Source organism: Colius striatus, chromosome 16 (genome assembly GCF_028858725.1).
Source record: "Colius striatus isolate bColStr4 chromosome 16, bColStr4.1.hap1, whole genome shotgun sequence".
NCBI lineage: Eukaryota > Metazoa > Chordata > Aves > Coliiformes > Coliidae > Colius > Colius striatus.
In genome coordinates, this window is record NC_084774.1 from 7956929 (window position 1) to 7976288 (window position 19360).

General features: G+C 62.9%; 3 protein-coding genes across 4 annotated transcripts; 1 reads left to right on the forward strand and 2 right to left on the reverse strand.

Annotated features, from left to right (window-relative positions):
- The first annotated feature begins 524 nt into the window (after positions 1-524).
- Positions 525-1683, forward strand: LOC104556608 (regulator of G-protein signaling 9-binding protein-like). The gene is made up of 2 exons (XM_062009235.1): positions 525-955; positions 1058-1683. The coding sequence occupies exons 1-2, from the start codon at positions 763-765 to the stop codon at positions 1492-1494; spliced, it is 630 nt and encodes a 209-aa protein (XP_061865219.1). The 5' UTR covers positions 525-762; the 3' UTR covers positions 1495-1683.
- Positions 1684-1818: 135 nt separating this feature from the next.
- UBE2C (ubiquitin conjugating enzyme E2 C) lies at positions 1819-3229 on the reverse strand. The gene is made up of 6 exons (XM_062009127.1): positions 3019-3229; positions 2911-2938; positions 2704-2790; positions 2352-2556; positions 2171-2230; positions 1819-2036 (listed from the first exon to the last, which is right to left on the reverse strand). The coding sequence occupies exons 1-6, from the start codon at positions 3117-3119 to the stop codon at positions 1978-1980; spliced, it is 540 nt and encodes a 179-aa protein (XP_061865111.1). The 5' UTR covers positions 3120-3229; the 3' UTR covers positions 1819-1977.
- A 1422-nt stretch (positions 3230-4651) lies between these two features.
- On the reverse strand, positions 4652-9076 carry DNTTIP1 (deoxynucleotidyltransferase terminal interacting protein 1). 2 transcript variants are annotated; one of them, XM_062008989.1, is made up of 13 exons: positions 8973-9076; positions 8823-8893; positions 8617-8713; positions 8324-8422; positions 8064-8132; positions 7685-7741; positions 7384-7445; positions 7093-7138; positions 6573-6631; positions 6328-6388; positions 5905-5976; positions 5625-5680; positions 4652-4850 (listed from the first exon to the last, which is right to left on the reverse strand). In XM_062008989.1, exons 1-13 carry the CDS (start codon positions 9048-9050, stop codon positions 4712-4714), a joined length of 966 nt encoding a protein of 321 aa, XP_061864973.1. In that variant the 5' UTR covers positions 9051-9076; the 3' UTR covers positions 4652-4711. The 2 variants fall into 2 exon arrangements, with proteins under 2 accessions (XP_061864973.1, XP_061864972.1); XM_062008988.1 differs by having other exon boundaries at positions 8964-9076.
- Positions 9077-19360: the final 10284 nt, after the last annotated feature.

Below are 19360 nucleotides of genomic sequence, written 5' to 3' on the forward strand. Positions count from 1 at the left end.
GCCTGAGCCTCAATAAAAGGGAAAAGGCTTGAGCTGCTGGTGTGGAGCTTCACTGGCTGTGTGTGGGGAGGGGGCTGTGGCTCAGTGTCCCCGCACTGCTGCCTGGGATGAGCCTGTGTGTGCCTCATGCCGGGGCAGCGCGAGGCCGTGGTTCCCACGGGCTGCTGGGCGGGCGCCAGCGCTGAGCTCAGACTTTCCATGGGGAGCCGAGGGTTCACACGCCAGTGGGCAGCCAGGCTGCAGGAGCCTGAGGCAGCTGCTGCTGCCTGCTCTGGGGCAGGGCTGAAGGAGTGCAGGGGAGCTGGGGAGTCACCGGCCCTGGCCCCACACCCAGACCCCAAAAGGACACAGAAGACTTGGCTCTGAGGTGGGGGGGCAGCAGCAGCCCCCTCCTTGGGGTCAAGGCACTGCTGGAGCCTCTGTGCCTGGACAGCCTGTACTAGCCCGCCCTGCATCACTGCTCCCCAGGGATCTGCTCCTCTGGGCACTTACAGAGGCTTCACACAGCCGCTCCAGCTGAGGAGGAAGGCTGTAAAGGGACAAGGGGAACACACTGTCTGGGCTGGGGCAGGCAGGAGACAGGGAGCATCCAGCTTATGTGGGGACAGTGGGATCAGCCCCACACAGCTGCTGGGACACGGCTCAGAGCCCGTCACATCCTTGTGGCACAGAGCTGCAGTGCAGCACAGCACAGCTGAACTCCCCTGAGGGACGGAGACTCCTGCTGAGGGGCCCAACTCTGCCCTGCTCTCACAGGGCATAATGGTTCAGGGGAGAGGGGAGGCCCGATCCATGCAGGGGGCAGCAGGGTCATGTGCAGCAGCCCAGGCTGCCCTCTGCAAGGCCACAGCCCTGCACCGGCAGCTGGTGCTGCAGCTCGGGGGCAGCGCCGACAGCCCCTGGCTGCGGGAGGAGCGACGCAGGAGGAGCATGGAGGCACAGAAGCTCAGTACAGGTAAGGAGGGGGCTGCTGCTCTGGGCAGGGGGTACGGGACACCTCTGTGCTCACTCTGGGGCTGGTGGAGGGATTCTCTGTCTCAGCATCCCCCTCCCACAGGGCTGCAGCAGGAGCTGCTGTGGGGGCTGCGGCAGGCACTGGCGAGTCCTGAGGAGCAGCGGGAACTGGAGCGGCTCTGGGTGCTCTACCTCTCTGCCCTGGAGCTCTTCCTGCAGGACCTGCGCAGAGCCCACCACCTCTGCCAGCTTTTCTCTGCTCAGGGGGGTGGCACAGCCCCACTGTGCACGGGGCTGGGGAGCTGGGGGCCACACAGTCACAGGGGGAGACGGAGAGGGGGAGGTTCCAGGCAGCCCCCAGACACCCCACACCTGGAGGAGGAGATCGAGCAGGTGATGGCCACACTGTCAGAGATGGAGAGCAGAGCCAACATCCCACTGTGGACAGTGGAGGCCACGCAGTCAGAGGGGATGGGAAGCACTGCAGCCCCCACAGCTTGGAGGCTGTCCTGTGCCAGACATTGCTGCAGGGTCCTCTGACTGGAAGGCAGGAGAGGACAGGGCAGGGCTGGCAGCTCCTGTGCCCACTCAGTCACCACAGAGAAAGGCAGAGAGCTCCGTGTACCCTCCCCAGCCCCTGTCCAGGCAGGCGATTCTGGGGGCTGCCCCTGTTCTGCAGGAGCAACAGGACAAGTTCTGAGCACCTCAAGTGCTAATAAAGCCCTTCTTACCCCATGGGTGTCGGTGTCTCTCCCTTCCTGCCCACACTCACAGCCCAGTGGCAGGACCCCAGGGATAGGATGGCAGAGAGAGGGACCTCTGGGCACTCATTTGGGTGACAGGCTGCAACAAAAGCCCCAGAAGAAAAGTCATAAACATGCATTTATTTATACATTAACCGTAGTTCGGAATGCAAAATTAATTTAAGACAGCCTATAATACAGAGAGCTGAGGGCAGCAGCCAGAGAGGACAGAGGCTCCAGAGCCACGGGGGGAGGCAGCGCGGGGAGGCGGCGGCATGCGTCAAGTTTCCTGGCTCTTGGCCTGCTTGGAGTATGTGTCCCTCACATACTTCTTGTAGGCTGAGGAGAGAGGGGGAGAGTGGGCCTGAGGCAGCTGGGGGAGCAACCACAGGATATGCAGCAGGGCTGGGAGGGAGAGCCACTGGCTGCTCCAGAGGAAGAGAAGGGAAGAGAACACCTGTGACAGCACTCACCTGTTTGGTTTTTCCAGAGCTCTGCAGCGTGTGTATTCAGGGGACTCTCAATGTTTGGCTCTGGAGAAAGGAGCTGGGTCAGTGGCTGTGTGCTGATTCCTGCACCCTGGCACCCAGCACTGCAGGGACAGCCCAACCTCCCACCCCCAGCACCCCACTGCAACACAGCCACGGAGCCCACCTGCCAGCAGGCTCTGGATGGAGAGCAGGATAGTGCGGACATCGTACAGGGCTGACCACTTGTCCTTAAGGATGTCGAGACAGATGTTGCCCTGGGTGTCAACATTGGGGTGGTAGCAGGGGGTCAGGAAGCGCACGGTGGGTGCAGTGTAGGGGTACCCACTGGGGAACTCCAGCGACAGCTTGTACCTCAGCTCCTCATAGGCCTGGGGAGAGCAGACAAGGAGAGCTAGGGCTGGGGAAGAAGCCTCAGGAGAAGCAAGGGGCAGGGGGAGAGGGAAGCACTGAGATCCTACTCAGGCTGGGGTGAAAGGGGGAGCGAGGGACCCGCCGTGCCGGGCTGGGCTGCTCACCGTGCCAGCTGCGCCATCGATAGTCCCAATCCACTTGAAGAGGTTATCAGATTCGGGAAAGGCAGAAATGCCTTTGTCACCAGACATCTGCAGGGACAGTGCGACAGGGCGCTCGAAACAACCCCAGCACAGCCCCGGAACTGCCGCCCAGCCAGAGCCAAGAAGACAACCTCCCGAGCCCCAGCCCAGCCCAGAGAGCACACTCACCATGAGCGCCATCAGCTCCTGCTGCAGCCTGCAAGAGAAGAAGGCGTTACGGGTTCGGCCGGGGCCGCCGGAGCAACCGCCCGAGGCAGCGCCCGGCCCCTAGCTCACCTCTTCCCCACCGCGCCGCGAGCAACGGTAGCGCCGGCCTCGGCCCCTTTGCGGGCGGCTGCGCTGGGCACGGCGGCGGGGTCGGTGTTCTGCGAGGCCATGGCGGTCCCGGGGGCGGCGGGTGACGCGCTCGCAGCTGCCCAGCGGCTCAGGGACACGGACGCGGCCCCGCGGGGGCTCGCTGGTTGCCGGCCGCTGGGCTCCGGCCGCGGCTGCCGCAGGGGACGGACGGTTGCGCCCCCCCCGCGCCGCGTTTGAATGTTTGAACGTGCGGCGCCTCCGCCAATCAGCGCGCGGCTCAGTTCGAGCCGACCAATCGCCGCTCGCCGCGGAGGCGGCGGCCACGAGCCCGGCCCCAGCTCCTGGCTTCAATCAGGTCCGCCCTCCCGCTGGGGGCTGGGGCAGGGCCTTCCCCCCACCCCGCCCCCAGTCTAGAAGGAAGAAGCTGGGGGTTGGCCCACGCTTCAGGACTTCCACAGAGGAGGGGAGTTCTGTTCCCTCGGGGCTGATCTGAAATAGCGTCTCCTGTGGAAACACCCTTGAGAGGCTGAAGATACACCCCGACTCAGGTTCCTTCTCAGGAGACAGCACAGGCAGCTGCAAAGAGACTTTATTCGGGGTCTGGGGAGTCTCTGGACTCGGGACCAGAGAAGCGTGTCCATGTGCTTCTGCAACCTCTCCATCATCCAGGCCAGTGGGACAAGGGGCTTCATCTACAGCGGCAGGTTCAGAGTCCCTTGGGAGGGTAGCAGTGAGACACAGGGACCCCAACAGCCCCCCCGAACCCCTGACAACACGGAGCCCCCGAATCCCAGACCCACTGAGGCTGGAAAAGATCTTGAAGCTCCTGGAGTCCAGCCGTTAACCCAGTGCTGCCACGGGCACCACTAAACCCTGCCCCTCACTGCCCTGTGCCAGTGCCTGCCCTGTGCCTGAAGTGGTCCAGGGGTCCCTCTTAAACGCATTGGCAGCCTGAACCCCGGCGGGCTTCAATCAGGTCCGTCATCCTGCTGCTCCCCTCCCGGGACTTCCGCCTCGGGCTTCAATCAGGTCCGGCGCCGCCGCCTTCAGCCCCGGCGGCCAGGGGATGGCGCCGGGCTCGGCCATACCCGGGACTGCTCCCAGTCCTCGCTCTCCCAACAACTGCTCCGCTAATCATCCTCAGCTGCTTCCAGCCCTATTTCTCACTGTGATCCTGGGCGGCGCCGACGGGGCTCGGCTCGCTCCCTCCCTCCTCCCTCCCGCCGCGGCCGCGCTCGGCCCATGCGCCGCTGCAGCCGCTGCTGCGCTGTCGGCGTCTCCGGGGTCCCGGCCGGTTCGCGCCGTGCCGCGCGGGGCTGTCGCTGAGGCGCGGCGTCTCCGCCAATCAGCGCGGGGCTGTCGCTGAGGCGCGGTGTCTCCGCCAATCAGCGCGGGGCTGCCGCTGAGGCGCGGCGTCTCCGCCAATCAGCGCGGGGCTGTCGCTGAGGCGCGGCGTCTCCGCCAATCAGCGCGGGGCTGCCGATGAGGCGCGGCGCCTCCGCCAATCGGCGCGCGGCTCCGTCCGAGCCGACCAATGGCCGGTCGGTGGGTCCGAGCCGCTGCCCGGGGCCGCAGCCCCTCAGGCGCCCGACGCACCCCGGCCCCGCTTCCCGCTCTCCGGACGCGGCCAAGGCGGCTGCGAAGAGACTTTATTGGGGGTATGAGGGGCTCATCAGGCCTCGGGGGGGCCCTCGGGGGGCGGCGCGTCCCCCCCGCGGCGAAGCGTCTCCATGTGCTTCTGCATCTTTTCTGTCATCCAGGCCGGCGGGACAAAGGGCTTCAGCTCCTCCAGCCGCAGGTCCACGGAGTCTCTGGCGAGTGCAGCGGGGACACACCGGTTTCTGACACTGCCCACGAACTCCCGGCAGGAACGACACCCAGAATCCCAGAACTGCTCAGCCCGGCAGAGATCCTGAAGCTCCCCGAACCCAGCGCTAACCCCGCGCTGCCACGGCCACCACTCAACCTCGTTCCTCCCTGCTCCATGCCAGCGCCCATCCTGTGTCTGAAGTGGTCCCGCGGTCTGGCATCCCGAGTCCCGGCGGGATTCCATCAGCTCTGCCCCCGCCCCAGACCCGCCCCCAACTCCCGCCTTCGGGCCCTTCAACCAGGTCCTTCCCGCTGCGGGGCTCAATCAGGTCCGTCCCCGCCCCCTCCCCGCCTCTGCCGGGCGCCAGGGCCTTCAGACAGGGGCTGGCACTGGGCCTGGCAGCCCCCGACACTGCTCCCATTGCTCACCCTGCCCTCATCTGCTCCCAGTAGCCATCCCAAACTCGGCCCAGTGCCCTTTCTCAGAGGGAACCCTGGCACCTTGCACTCAGTTCTGACCCTTCCCTCATGCATGTGGGAGATGCTCTGGCCAGACCAGACTCCTGGCCTTCACCATGGACCAACTGCTGGCACCAACTCCCCACCAGCACTTGGCCTCCAACCCCTTGGCACTGAGTCCCCCTACAGGCACAGAGCAGAGCCCCTCCAGCACAGGACCCCCAGCAGCAGAGCAGCAAGGAGGGGAGTGGCAGAGACCCCCAGAGCAGCAGCCTCAGGCCCCGTGGCATACACAGCACTGCTGCTGCTGTCCTCACCTGTAATCGTCACTGGCAGCCAAATCCCGGATGTCCTCTTCGATGAGCAGGTAGGCCTGTGGCACAAGGTGGGGACACTTGGGGCTCCAGCACCTGCGTCCCCCATCCCCAGCCAGCGCAGAGCCACCGCTCCTGAACCCCGAGGGGCAGCGGCTGGAGCTCAGCAGCGCCTCTGCCTCCCTGCCTGGCTGCTGCCAGCTGCCCCTGCCCTGGCTCGCTGCTGCTCGCCCGTCCTGGCCCTGCCGTGGGCTGCAGGAGCCGCCAGCCCGGCCGTACTCACCATCTTGCCCCCAGTGGCCCTCATGTGCTGCTGCTCTGCCAGCCAGTGCTTATCCTGTGGGTCGGCTGCGTACTGCAATAAAGCAGCGAGGACCTGTCTGAACACAGGCACTAGACCCTCGGCTCTGACCACCCTCCTGCCAGGCCTGGCCAGGCCGCTGTGCCTGCTCCCAGCGGGGGCTGCCGGGCTCTGCTCCTCCACTCTGAGCTCAGGCCCTGGCTCTGGGCAATCCCACTGCCTGGGAGGCTGTGTTAAGCCATCAGCTCCTCTTCCAGTGTGCTAGCCAAACCATCTGTGTGCTCCAACATAGATCACAAATGAGGAGGGAGGAGGAAAAGCCTCCTGAAGCATAGGCTCCCGACCCATCAGAAACCATTTCTGAGCAAACCCCGAAGGGCGAAGCGTCCTGCTGTGGCATCTGACCTTAAAGAGATGGGGATGCTTGATGTAGAGTCGCCCTCTTGTTCCTCCCATCCCGAGAGCTCTGAAAAGGGAACACAAGGGGGTGTTACAGCTGTGTGGAGGGAGGCTGTGGTGGTACAGGGACACCTCCTCTCCTCCCCGAGCCCTTCCTACTGCTTTCCAGGCAGAGAAGCGAAGTGACCAGAGGAGTCTTATGGGCTCATGCCTGGGTGTCAGCACCCTCCACAGACAGGGCCGTTCCTTACTTGTTTGCTCGAGATCCCAGCACAAAGGTTGTGGTTTCAGTCAGTCGGGATGGATCCCACTACAGAGCAATTGGAAAAGGGGCAACATTAGAAATGAAGCTGGTGCTGGCCCACACTGTATGAGCCTCAGTGCTGTGGTGGGGAACCTCAGATCCCCCACAGCCTGGGAGCCCCAGGCCTCAGGACTTCCACAGAGGAGGGAAGTTCCATTCCCTTGGGGCTGATCTGAGCAGCATCCCTTGTGGGAAACACTTGTGGTATCTTCATGGCTACTCCTGGTCTCCCTAGGTCTCCCAACAGTGGCACACCACAGAGCTACAGGCTACAGTGCCTGCAGGAGACAAGCAAAGGCTTCCTGGCACCTTGCTCCTCCTCTTGCTGCCCTCCTGCACTGCAGGGGCCCTCCAGGGCAGAGCGTAACTCAGCACTGTCCTCTGTGCCTGCAGCAGTAGGACTCTGCTGGTGGGAGCAAAGGGGAGGGGAGGAGAGGACGAGCCCAACAGTGTCAGACAGACAATACCTTTGGTCCATCCCTTCTCACAGGTTCAGAGACTTTGAGCTTCCACCTGAGGGGAAGGAAAATGCAATAAGAATGTGTCCCTGCAGCACCAGCAGTCAGGACTGAGCCTCAGCCCCTTCCACATCATTCCCACCTCAACCTCAAACCCTCCTGCCCACGCTTTGTCACTCCCCTGCATCTCCCCTTTCAGCAGGAGGGGAAGGAGACCGCAGGGGTTCTGTGCTCCCCCATTGGGGTAGCCTCATTCTCCCTGTGCCCACAACTAGCTCTAGGCTCAGGACTCACACTCACCCAGACAAGCCTGAGACCCCACGATCATTCAACAGGCTCTGTCCTGGTGGCCGCCCCTTTCTCTGCAGGGAAGAAGTCCTCCAGTGACTCAGCTGCACAGGCTGAGAGCACCCTCTCACCCACCCTCTCCCTGCCAGGGAAGCTGCTGCTTTTGTCACGAGCAGAAACGCTGGCTGGCACGAGACTGAGCACCTCTGAGTCTCCCCAGAGCTGCCTGTGCCCCTGCACACTGTAGGACCAGCCAGGAGCAAGGAGCAGGCTTCCTGGCACAAAAGATCCCTTGTGCAGAAAACCCTCCTACCTTTTTGGGAACGGGGCTCCCTCGACGGTTCAGCTCCTCATCCACCTGCCGGGGCCGCTGGAAAAGCAGTGGCAGTGGGGTGAGCAGGGGCCTCCTCCCCACACAGGCCAGCGGGACCCTCGCAGCCATCTGGCCTCTCCCCTTTGCAGGGAAACGCTGACCCCGACCCATCCCACCGAGAAGCCCCAAGCTGCAATGAGCAGCAACCGTGCCTGGGACTGTCCCTGCCCTGTGGGCACTGCTCCCTCCTCCCCAGCTCAGCCTCCTCAGTGGTGCAGTGACAGACAAGAAGAGGCAGAGTGCAAAGCAATTCCAACCCTTCTCCTTCTCCCAGCTCTCACAAGTCGTTTAAGACTCTAGGAACAATGACAACCTTTACCTTTGGTGCTGCCTGCTCATGGGGCAACCTGGGAACAACCTTTTTGCCATCAGAGAACAGCAGCTTGGCCTGCACGGAGAAAAGCATTACTCGATTCCAGGTGCAGAGGGACCTGCCAGCAGCCCCTCCCTTGTGTGTGTCTGCCTGGAAGCCCTGTAACAGCTCTGCTGGGCTTCCACGGGGCTTCCAGAGTGGTGAGATGCAGCAGCAGCCAAGTGCTGGGCTGTGCTGAGGGCGCAGAGCCCCTCGCCAGCACCCACCTGCTCCAGGCAGCTCCGACACGTCTCCTGGATGAGGTGCTCTGGGTCCACCTCCTCCCCGACGTTATCACGCACATTGACTGCTGCCTTCTGGAAGAACTGTAGGGGAGACAGCAGGAGAGGGTTGAAGCCCAAGCAGTCGGGCAGGGTTGAGGCCAGCTCGTGGGCTCTGCTGCCATGCACAAGCGGCCACAGGACAGGCACAGCAGCCCCGTGTGGCACGCGGGAGCTGAGCCCTCCCCACACTGCCCGCAACAGGAGCGGGTGGTGGGGTCTGTCCCCGCACCTCTCACCTTCATGTACTTGTTGAACACAGCCCGGATCTCCTCGTTGATGCTGGGCTGCAGCACAGCTCGCAGCAGGTCCATGGACACGGCCGGGTCCGTGAAGCTGAGGGTGGAGAATCAGGCGGGGGCAGAGGGACGCCCCATTCCCAGGATCTGAGCCCGGTCCTCCCAGCTCCGCCGCGGTGCCCAGACCCGCCGCTCCCCGCCCGTACCTGGTAGTCATCTGTGAGCGCCGGCCGCGCCGCTGCACCTGCCGGTGCTTGATCATGATGTTCCAGGGGTTCTGCGGGACACACGCGTCAGCCGCTGCCCGCCCGGCCCCGGCCCCGGCCCCGGCCCCGGCCCGCTCTCACCGTGCTCACCAGCTGCTCCTCGGCGGCGCCCGGCCCCTCCTCGCCCGGCGGCCCCGGCTGCTGCTCGGCATCGCGGGCAGCGCCCATGGCGGCCCCGCTCGCGCCGCAGCGGAAGCGCCGCGCCCCGCGTCACGGCTCGCGCCGGAAGCGACGCGCTGCCATGGCAACGGCGGGAGCGGGACCGGGCGGCCCTGGGCGCGTCCCACAGCCCTGAGCCGATCCCACAGCCCTGAGCCCGTCCCACAGCCCTGAGCCGATCCCACAGCGCTGAGCCGATCCCACAGCCCTGAGCCGATCCCACAGCGCTGAGCCGATCCTACAGCCCTGAGCCGATCCCACAGCCCTGAGCCCGTCCCACAGCCCTGAGCCGATCCCACAGCGCTGAGCCGATCCCACAGCCCTGAGCCGATCCCACAGCGCTGAGCCGATCCCACAGCCCTGAGCCGATCCCACAGCCCTGAGCCCGTCCCACAGCCCTGAGCCGATCCCACAGCCCTGAGCCCGTCCCACAGCCCTGAGCCCGTCCCACAGCCCTGAGCCGATCCCACAGCCCTGAGCCCGTCCCACAGCCCTGAGCCCGTCCCACAGCCCTGAGCCCGTCCCACAGCCCTGAGCCGATCCCACAGCGCTGAGCCGATCCCACAGCCCTGAGCCGATCCCACAGCCCTGAGCCCGTCCCACAGCCCTGAGCCCGTCCCACAGCCCTGAGCCGATCCCACAGCCCTGAGCCCGTCCCACAGCCCTGAGCCGATCCCACAGCGCTGAGCCGATCCCACAGCCCTGAGCCCGTCCCACAGCCCTGAGCCGATCCCACAGCGCTGAGCCGATCCCACAGCCCTGAGCCCGTCCCACAGCCCTGAGCCGATCCCACAGCGCTGAGCCGATCCCACAGCCCTGAGCCGATCCCACAGCCCTGAGCCCGTCCCACAGCCCTGAGCCGATCCCACAGCGCTGAGCCGATCCCACAGCCCTGAGCCCGTCCCACAGCGCTGAGCCGATCCCACAGCCCTGAGCCCGTCCCACAGCGCTGAGCCGATCCCACAGCCCTGAGCCCGTCCCACAGCCCTGAGCCGATCCCACAGCCCTGAGCCCGTCCCACAGCCCTGAGCCGATCCCACAGCGCTGAGCCGATCCCACAGCCCTGAGCCCGTCCCACAGCCCTGAGCCGATCCCACAGCCCTGAGCCCGTCCCACAGCCCTGAGCCGATCCCACAGCCCTGAGCCGATCCCACAGCTCTGAGCTGATCCCACAGCCCTGAGCCGATCCCACAGCCCTGAGCTGTGTCTCATCTTTCTGTAGCCTCTGTTTGTCTGAGGAAATGCTCAAACCTGTGCAGAACGGTCACAACGAGCCATCCCTCAACCTCTGCATCATGTTACCCCGGGTTGTGGTCAAGAGGAAGCTTTTTGGTTGGGTCATGTGGATAACAATTTAACACTGATAACTGTTTGACACTAACACCATTTGTTGTTTCGCTGGTGCCTACAGAAGAGGATCCGTTGGTGTCTCGTGGTGTCTGTCACTGCAGCCCATTGCTGCATCCCCCCAGTGCCACCCGTGGGGTTGTTCTGCTGTCGTCATCAGCCCAGCAGTAGCCAGAGACCAGAGCTGGAAGACACAGGGTGACTCACGGGCTTGCGTGCTGCGAGAGGCTCCTGCCCCTGTCCCTTTCCTGCCTCTGTGGCCAGGGCTGCGTCAGCCCAGGGTGAAGTTGGGCTGTCACACAAACCTGACCCACGGATGTGGGGCCAATCGAGTGGCCAACAGTGTTGCCATAACTTCATTATGATCAGCCCTGGGCTTTTCACATGCTTGTTGTGCCTGTTCCAAATTGTTTGCAACAAAAATTGGACATTGTCCAGAGGCGAGGAAAAATAGCTCTGGCTGCAGAAACCCGTGGGGAAAGGTGAAAAGAATGGTCATGTTCAACCTGAAGAAGCTGAGGGAGAGAGGGCTCAGTACTGTGTGTGTGCTGCAGAGGGCAGGTAGAGGGGCAGAGGGACAAGGGGCAGAGGCAGAAGGGCAGAGGCAGAGCTCTCCACTGCAGCACCCCCGGGCTCAGAAGGAGCCCTGCAGTCCTTCAAGTTGTTCCAGATGGTTTCCCATGTGCGTGGAAGGGAGTTGGTGCTGCCAACAGCAGCAGGACGGCCCAGGCTGCCCGTGGGGTGTCCCGTTCGCGGTGATTAACAGAGACAGCAACGTGTGATAAGCACCGGGCCGTCGGGTTGAGCCGCAGAGCTGCGAGGTGTGGAACACGGGATCTTCAACACACAGCAGCAGCTCGCGTGGAAATTGCATCTGAATTGAGTCACAGCCACGAGAAGAAGACTAAACCTACACTTAAAGTGTACTTCCTGCAACGGGCTCCCTTCCCACACAGGGTGGGCACCTTCCTGCTCCTGAGTCGTGGCCCTTGTGCTGCCCCTGCAGCGCTTCTGTGTGGCTTTGGTGGAAAAGCTCTTTGTGCAGGAACTTTGCCCTTTCAGTGTTGCTGTCAAGTGGCAAGTTGCTTAGAATTGCAGAATTAATGTCGAGGTTCACCCAGTTAATTTCACTGGCCCTGCAGTTGCAGATTTAAGCTTTATCTTCTCAGGCAGCCAGTCCGACCCCCTCCTGCCTGGTGCTGGTGTGTCCTGGCCAGTGCTGGTGTGTCCTGGCCAGGCTAGGCCTGAAGCTCTCCCGTGATGTTGATTGCACTTTGGTTTGAGTATAATTCAGGAAGAAATAAGTAGGGAAGGAAGGTTTGTGCCTGGGTACTGCAGGGTGGCAGTGATGGGGGGGTCAGCCTCAGCCTTCAGAGAGGTGGTGGGAACTCCTGCTGAGACCAGCAGTGATGAATCCATCTCCACGCAGAGTTTCCCCTTCCCTCCTCCCTGTCCTGTCCTCCCTCCAGCAACTCAGTATCCTGCTCCTGCCATGGTTGTGGGTGGAGAAAAGCAGTTGCTCTATAGAAAGGAGAAATACAGGAAAACGTGGGAGGTTCTTACAAGTCACCTGTGAGCAGTTTCCTCCCATTTCTGGACCTGGCTGCCTGAGAGGAACTTTAAATTGCTGCCCAGCTGAGCCCTGTCCACTGGCTCCAGCAGCATGACAGCAAGAGGCATCTTCCTGCTGGGGCTCCTCGTCCTGTGCACAGAGCTGCAGGCAGCACCCACTGCAGGCAAGTACAGACAGGCTGGAAGCACACGGCCTCTCATGTTAACAGCAGTTTCTATGTTTTCATAGACTCATAGAATAGTTTGGGTTGGGACTTGTGCAGGTCATCTAGTCCAACCCTCCTGCAACAAGCAGGGGCATCTTCAAGTGGATCAGTGGGGATGGTGATGTGCAGTGATGTCTGTTTAAATGTCTGACTTACTCCTTGTATTTAGGAGAGCTTTCAGTGAAGAGCTGGAACCCTCGTGGGGTTTAGCCCTTGATAAACTTTTATAATCTTTGAGTTCAGCAAAACTGCTTCCAGGGATGGAGGTACCAGTGGTACAGCCCTCAGGGATGCTGGGGAGGAGGCTTGTCAGTCAAACCAGTGACTGAGGCAGGGATCAGTGGAAGCCTGAGCCTGGCCAGAGCACGGGGGTGCTGCAGAAGGGACCGAGGCAGGTGGGACTGGAGGATGGTCCCTTCTGGTTGAGCAAGCAGCAGATCCCCTGGGAAGGTGCAGCTCTGGGAGAAGGAGAATTCTCAAAGAAGAATATTTCTCCTGCTTTTGCAAAGAGGTGAAGATGGCATTTCTTTTGCAGGAGCGATGAAGTGGGTTTGAGTGCAGTGGTTACAGTTTTGCAGATCCCCTCCTCTGGGAGTGCAGGTGCTGCCAGCCAGGCTGCTGTGTCCTAAAGCTGCTCCTGCAGGTGCTGCCAGCCAGGCTGCTGTGTCCTAAAGCTGCTCCTGAAGGTGCTGCCAGCCAGGCTGCTGTGTCCTAAAGCTCAGACTGGGAGGCAGCAGCAGCTCTTGTGCAGCAGGAGCTACGATTGCTGTTACCCTGTAACACGATGCTGTGGCCATCACACACTGATGAAAATGTGTCAGCAGAAGTGTCATCACTTCCCAAACACTCTGCTCTACAGACTCGAGTTTCTCCCTGTCTCAGTTTACCCGCTGGTTTTAAGCCTCACAGTATAATCCACCTTTTGCCAGTGGTGCTGGTGCCTCCATGGCCGATGTGTTGGTCCTGTTCTATCTCGGAGCAACGTCAAGGGGCCACCATTGTCTGTGGGAGCTGTGTGCTGTGCTGCTCTGCTGCCGAGTGAGATTGTCTCCACAGGAGAGCACAGAGACTGACCTCCTAAATATGCTTATCAGAGTGTTTATGCCCTGGTTAAATAGCACGGGCTGTATCTGTGTTTGCTTTGTTGAGGGTTGCTGCAATCGCACATTCACCACAAACATTGTCTTGTTTCCTCTCCAAGTTGTGTCCCAGCTCCTCCAGCTCTGCACCCGCAGTGCCTGGTGTCTGTCTGCCGGGATCTGGGGAGCTGCAGGAGCAGACGAGGGGGCCGCTGCTTCCTGGCAGCTGCTGGTGCTGCTTCCTGCCCGGGTTGGGGAAGCTGCAGGCAGCGGGCTGGGGATGAGTCCGGGCGCTGCAGGGCTCGCCGCGGGGCTCGCCGCGGGTGTCGGGCTGGGCTGCAGCGCAGCACGGTGCCGTCTCTTCCCGCAGCCACGAGCGGGTGCTGCCCCGGTGCAGAGGTGCCGGGAGAACGGGCAGAAGGCAGCCGTGCAACAGCACGGCAAACCCGGCTGCCGCCCACTCGGGGCACATCCTGCGCTCAGCGTCCCGGCTCAGCGTCAAAGCGCCAGGTCTGAGCCCCTGAGCCATCGCTGTGGGTTTTACCCGTCCGGGAGCCCTGTGCGGTGGCGCGGGATGTTGTCGGGTGGGAGCAGGGAGTGGGAGCCGTGGCTGGGGCTGCGGGTGGGAGGGCGGCTCGGGGCTGACGGCACAGCGGGGCTGATGCTGTGTTTGTTCTCCCTTCCAGGGCTCCCCGGAGCGGTCCCTGCCAGACACCCGCAGCCAGGGCAGCCTGGAAGCGCCCAGCCGGGACGGAGCCCTTTGCCTGCGGCAGCGCCCGGCGCGGAGCCGTGTCCGCGGGAGCCGAGCGCGGGGCGAGCGTGTAACGAGCAGCGGCTGCCCGCGGCTGGGCCGGTGGCTGCTGCGGCACCCGCGTCAGGGAAGAAACCGCTGGCTGTGGGGAAGCCCGCGTCAGGGAACAAGCCCACACTGCCTGGGAAGCTGGACACTGGGAAGAAACCCAGTCTGGGGGAAGTACCAGCATGCGGAGGGAAGACTGAGACTATGGAAAAGCCAGAGGTTACAGCAAAGCCAGAAACTGGAGGGAAACCAGAGACTGGAGGGAAACCAGGCACTGGGGAGAAACCGGAGGCTGCAGGGAAACCAGAGGGCGGGGAGAAGCCGGAGGGTGGGGAGAAACCTGCGCTGGAGGAGAAGCCGGAGAGTGAGGGGAAGCCTGAGGCGGGAGAGAAGCCGGAGTCTGACCATGGTGACAGTGGGGAGGATGATGACAGAGACGACGATGATGATGATGATGATGATGATGATGATGATAAAAATGAGCACGGTGATGGGGATGAGACTGGTGATGAGGATGGCGATTATGAAGATGACGACGATGATGATTACAACGACAATGACGATGATGACGACTATGGAGGTGATGAGGGTGATGATGATGATGACAGTGATGATGATGGTGGCGATGGCACGTGGTGACCAATGCCACAGGGTGTGTAAGGAATGTGTGGGGCAAGGCAAGCCCACAGTGGGTGGGCACAGGGATGGGCACCCCTGGCCTCCTCCTCTGCCTCACTCTGCCAGGGCCAGTCCCAGACACCAACAACGTTTGGGCAGGACCTTCTCTTTCCTAATAAACCCCACACTGGGCCACTGGCATGACAAGCTGTCCCTGGTCAGTGCCTGACATGGCCAGGCCATCATGGCTGCCCCAGCCCTGCCCTGGGCACGAGGAGCTCCTGTGACACCCCTGCCCAGTGTGGGCTCAGGAGGGTCCTTTCAACAGTGAAGTGACTCTGTCCCCTGTGTGAGAGACATGGTGACAGTCCCAACCAGGAGCTGGCCCAGGACCAGAGAACATCTCTGAGAAACCTCCCAGAGGAATCTGTCCCTCTGGTTGAGCTGCTGCATGTCCACAGACCCCTGGAACCCTCTGAAAGCAGCCACCGGTGCAGGGCTTGGCCAAGGAGACACATGGGCAGGGACACCCACAGGTCCCAGATCTGGCCGTTTTGCTGGGAGCCCCTGTGCCCCTTGGAGCCTGGCCTGTGCCCATCGTGCCATGCCATGTGGCAGCAGGGGCAGGGGCTGGGTATCTGCTGCCTGTGCAGGATGTGAGAGGCACCCCCAGCTGACCCCCCAGGGCAGCCCCAATGCTCTCCTGCTGCTCAGCTGCACCAGGGCGAGGTCAGGGCTGGGACAAACCTGGGTCCTCTCTGAGGGCACAACAGGGTCCTGCCAGGCACCTGCTCCCAGGAAGATCTCTGGGAATAAGAACGAGGCTGGTGCTGGTGGGGATGAATGAATTTGTGGAGTCTGAGCAGGACTCACATGCAGGTCCCCAGGGATGTGTTGGCTGCAGGAGCACAGCCCCTGTCCAGGACCCCATTGCCCCACAGCAGCCAAACGTCCCACAAAAGCTGTGGGAGACTCACCAGGAGACTGACACAGCACAAGCTCATCACAGACTGGGTTTACTGGGGGGTGAGGAAGACATGGAGACCCCTGTGCTCAGCATGGAGCTGAGGGTGAGGGGTTAGAGGTGGGGTTGGGAGGATGCTTATCCAGCAGCTGATGGATGCCCCATAGCTGGCTGGCTGCTGGGAGGGCTGCACACACTGGGTCCTTGGGCTGAGTCCAGACAGCATCTAGGTAAATCCTGAGGAGAGACAGGAGCAGCCATGTCCTATGTCCTTGCTTCTGAGCATGCCAGGGCACAGCTGATGGCTCTGCAATGGCGTCTTAGCAGGGAGAGGTCCCAAAACCCTGGGCACCGCTTCCAGGGGAGCTGTCAGGGGGTCGCTGGTAACATCTGCCAGGTGCCAGGATGTGTGTGGAGATGGCAGAGCTGTGTGGGGATGCTGTGCCCTGGCTGTGGCTGTGCTCATCCCTGTGTTACAGCTGCCCACCATCCCGCTGGCTCCCCCTGCCCCCCGTGTCCCCCACGCTCACCTGCAGACGCCAACCGGGCCCAGAGGCAGCACAGCCCCAGGAGCAGGAGCAGTGGCAGCAGCTGCATGGTGTGGGCTGGGTAGTGTGGGGGCTGCCTGTCCAGGCACAGGCAGAGGTTTAAATCCTCCTGGAGCTGGAGGTTGGTGCCAGTGACCTGGTGTGAGTCCCAGTGCCCAGTACACTCTGTCCCAGCATGAACCCTCCTGTCCTCTCCCTGCCCAGGCTGATGCTGCTGCACGAGCTGTGTCGGGTCACATAAAGGTGCTGTTGCTCTGCGCTGGGCTCTGTGTAGCCCTGGGAGAGCTGTGCTGTGCCATGCCACAAGACAAGAGCAGCCAGTACAGCTTCCCAGCACAGTAGAGAGGTACAGGCCAGGCAGCAGTGAGGGGCCAGGACCCCGACATGGAGCTGGCCCTGCTGAGGCAGTGGAGGTGGCTCCCCTGGACAGCCTCTGTAAGCAGCCCATGGTGCCCTGGCAGCTCTCCGGCCATTGTTCTGCATCCAGGAACAATTGCTGACTCCTGAAGGACGTCCTGTGACCAGACACGGTCCACAGCCCCGTATTGCCACCAGGCCCTCAGCCCCACACCTCCCGCCCAGCCAGTGCCCACCCGGCCCCACGCCTTGTAGGTGAGGGGCCGCAGTACTGAGGGCAGGGAGCTGGAGGCTTTACCTGGGTGCCAGGACTGTGGGGATGCAGCACTGGATCCTGTGTCTTTGCCAGGGCTGAAGGAGGTGCCCAGGTCCCCATTGTGGTGCTGGAGCTGCCTCTCACCTCCTTCTCACTTCTACTGGTCCAGTGGGACTGGCCATCCGCCCCCTGCGGCCACCCGCTGCCGAGGCTCCAGGCACAGGCACAGATCTGCTCCAGCACCACCACTCAGAGAGACACAACCCGTCCTGGGGTCTGGCTGTGCTTCCCACCCAAGGCTCTGCCAGTGCCTGGAGCTTTACGGCAACCCCTGAGGCCTCAGCTCTCCCTGGGGCTCTGAACTCCAATGCCGTGCTGAGTGGGGGTATCTGTGAGTGTGTCACAGGCTGCAGTGGGGCAGAGACCAGCACAGGACCTGCTGCCTGTCCCCGGGGCTGCACGGTGCCAGCGATACGTGGGGCTGGTGTGATGTGTCGCAAGGATGGAGGAACCACAGCTGGTGGGGCTTTCCCCGCCGGCTGCCTTCCGGGAGCCCGCCCCTGGGAGAGGCAGGAGGGCTCTGGTGAGGGCTGTGGTGTGCGGGGCTGGGCCAGCTACAGGCACGTGTGTGTGTGTGTGTATGTGCACATGCACCAGAGCTGCCCAGCTGCCCTCACGTGTGTGTGTGTGTGTGCATGTGCACCAGGGCTGCCCAGCTGTAGGCGTGTCTGTGTGTGTGTGTGTGTGTGTGTGTGTGTGCAGCCCGTGCTGCGTGTGCACGTGCCATCCCAGCCACACGTGCCCCTTCGCGCCTGCCCGCAGCCCAGGCCAGTGGGGTGACATCTCTCACCTGCCAGCAGCCGGCTCTATGGGGACCTTCTCCCTTCAATGTGTCCCTGTGTGAGGGATGGAGGTGATGCACATGCAGGATGACCCATCCTGGGATCATCACGGAGCTGTGAGGAGCACTGGGCATTGTGGGATCCACTGTGCTGAGCTGTCCTTGCTCCCCTCAGGGGCTGTCCCTGTCTCTGTCTCTCTCTGTCCCTGTCCCTGGGTGGGCAGCAGGGACAGTGCCTGCCTTGTCAGCCCCGGGGAGTCTTGGTCCTGACGGGCTGGTGGGCTCCGTTGGGGGGATCCGCTCTGCCCCTTGTGTTGCGCCGCACCTGCCGTGCCGTGCCGTGCCGTGCCGTGCATCCTGCTCTGCACAGGAGCACCATCGCGGTGCCACAGCCGCGTCCCGCCGAGCGCCCGCCCTGGGAGGTGCCGCATTCCTGCGCGCTCGCTGGGCCGGGCTGTCCCGGTCCCTGCCCATTGCTCACACCGCGTCCCGGGCTGCTGAGGTTCACGGCAGCAGGGCCGGGCACGGGACACGGCTGTGTGTAACCCCAATGCCTGAACCCTCCTGTCTCCCCGCAGTGCCTTGAACGACGACTCCCCTGGAAGTAGTTCCGATGGTCCCTGCGGCGTCCCCCCGCCCCCTCCTCCCGGCGTGATCGGGTGTGCACGGGCTGCTCTGGAATGTCAGTGATTTGGGATACCCCGGGGGGATGAGATACCGCGGAGCGATAGTGGGGAAAAAAGTAGCTCCAGTGCGTTTTGGCACCTGCGGGGTGCAGGGCTGGGAGTCCCTGTGCTACTGAGAATGTCCCGGATAGCTAAAGGATGCTGAGGGGAGCTGCTGAGCTGCAGCCCCAGGATCACCGCAGTGCCCATGCAGGGGTCCGCTTCCCACCGCCCGCCCTGACCTTGTGCCCCCCATTGCCACCAGCCTGTCCCTCCGGCAAAGCTCCTCTCAGGCTTTGCAACACGGCCATGTCCACGCTGATACTATCAGGGTCCCGTCCTGGGCTGCTGGAGGAGAGGCTGTGAAAAGCTGTGGTGGGGCTGGTTGAGAGCCCTGCCAAACCCCACCCCGGGCCTCTCCCCACAGGGCTTTCCTCACCCTCCGCTTCCCCCTTGGGACAGTAATTACAGCAGTAATTAGGAAGACAATTATTCCTGCTGAATGGGAACAGCTTAATCTGTTTCTCCCTCCTTTTGGCAGGTTTCACCCCACGCCCCGCCCACGGGTGTCAGCGGGATGCCGGGGACCCGCCTGCTGCCCAGCCCTGAGCCCGGACCCCCGGCTGGCAGCCCAGCCCCAGGAGATGCCCCTCACACCGGCACGATGCAGACCCCAACCCGCTGCCAAGGGGACGGGGCACAGCTCTGCACGGGGGAGCTGGAGAAGGCCCCAGAATGGAAGAGGAGAGTGAGGTGGGTGGCAAAAGGATGGTGGTGCCTGTGGGGTGGGAATGGGGCAGGAGCATCACTGACCCACAGACCCTCCGTTCTGCAGCACTGACGGCTGGCAGTCGAGGTGGTACCCAGGAGCTCAGCCTCATATGTGGGTCTGTCCCACCCACAACGGCGTCTGTCAAACCAGAGAGGAGAGAGGCACGTCCCCCACACGACTCCTGCACAGCCCTTCCCCAGGGGCCAATTCTGCGGGGAGAGCAGCACCGTGTCCCACTGTTCCCCAGACCCTTCCACAGCTGACGGCTGTGGCAGAGCTGGAGCCTTTCTGTGCC

What these genes read in the sequence shown, in the direction of transcription:
- UBE2C (XM_062009127.1), bottom strand. Translation starts at nt 3,119, where the DNA reads ATGGCCTCGCAGAACACCGACCCCGCCGCCGTGCCCAGCGCAGCCGCC. An exon ending in CGCGGCGCGGTGGGGAAGAG is followed by an intron (nt 2,939 to 3,018) that starts GTGAGCTAGGGG and finishes CTTCTCTTGCAG; the next exon opens with GCTGCAGCAGGAGCTGATGG. An exon ending in CATCCAGAGCCTGCTGGCAG is followed by an intron (nt 2,231 to 2,351) that starts GTGGGCTCCGTG and finishes TCCTTTCTCCAG; the next exon opens with AGCCAAACATTGAGAGTCCC.
- DNTTIP1 (XM_062008988.1), bottom strand. Translation starts at nt 9,050, where the DNA reads ATGGGCGCTGCCCGCGATGCCGAGCAGCAGCCGGGGCCGCCGGGCGAG. An exon ending in GTCGGAGCTGCCTGGAGCAG is followed by an intron (nt 8,133 to 8,323) that starts GTGGGTGCTGGC and finishes TTCTCCGTGCAG; the next exon opens with GCCAAGCTGCTGTTCTCTGA. An exon ending in ATGAGCAGGCAGCACCAAAG is followed by an intron (nt 7,742 to 8,063) that starts GTAAAGGTTGTC and finishes CTGCTTTTCCAG; the next exon opens with CGGCCCCGGCAGGTGGATGA.
- LOC104556608 (XM_062009235.1), top strand. Translation starts at nt 763, where the DNA reads ATGGTTCAGGGGAGAGGGGAGGCCCGATCCATGCAGGGGGCAGCAGGG. An exon ending in GGCACAGAAGCTCAGTACAG is followed by an intron (nt 956 to 1,057) that starts GTAAGGAGGGGG and finishes CCCCTCCCACAG; the next exon opens with GGCTGCAGCAGGAGCTGCTG.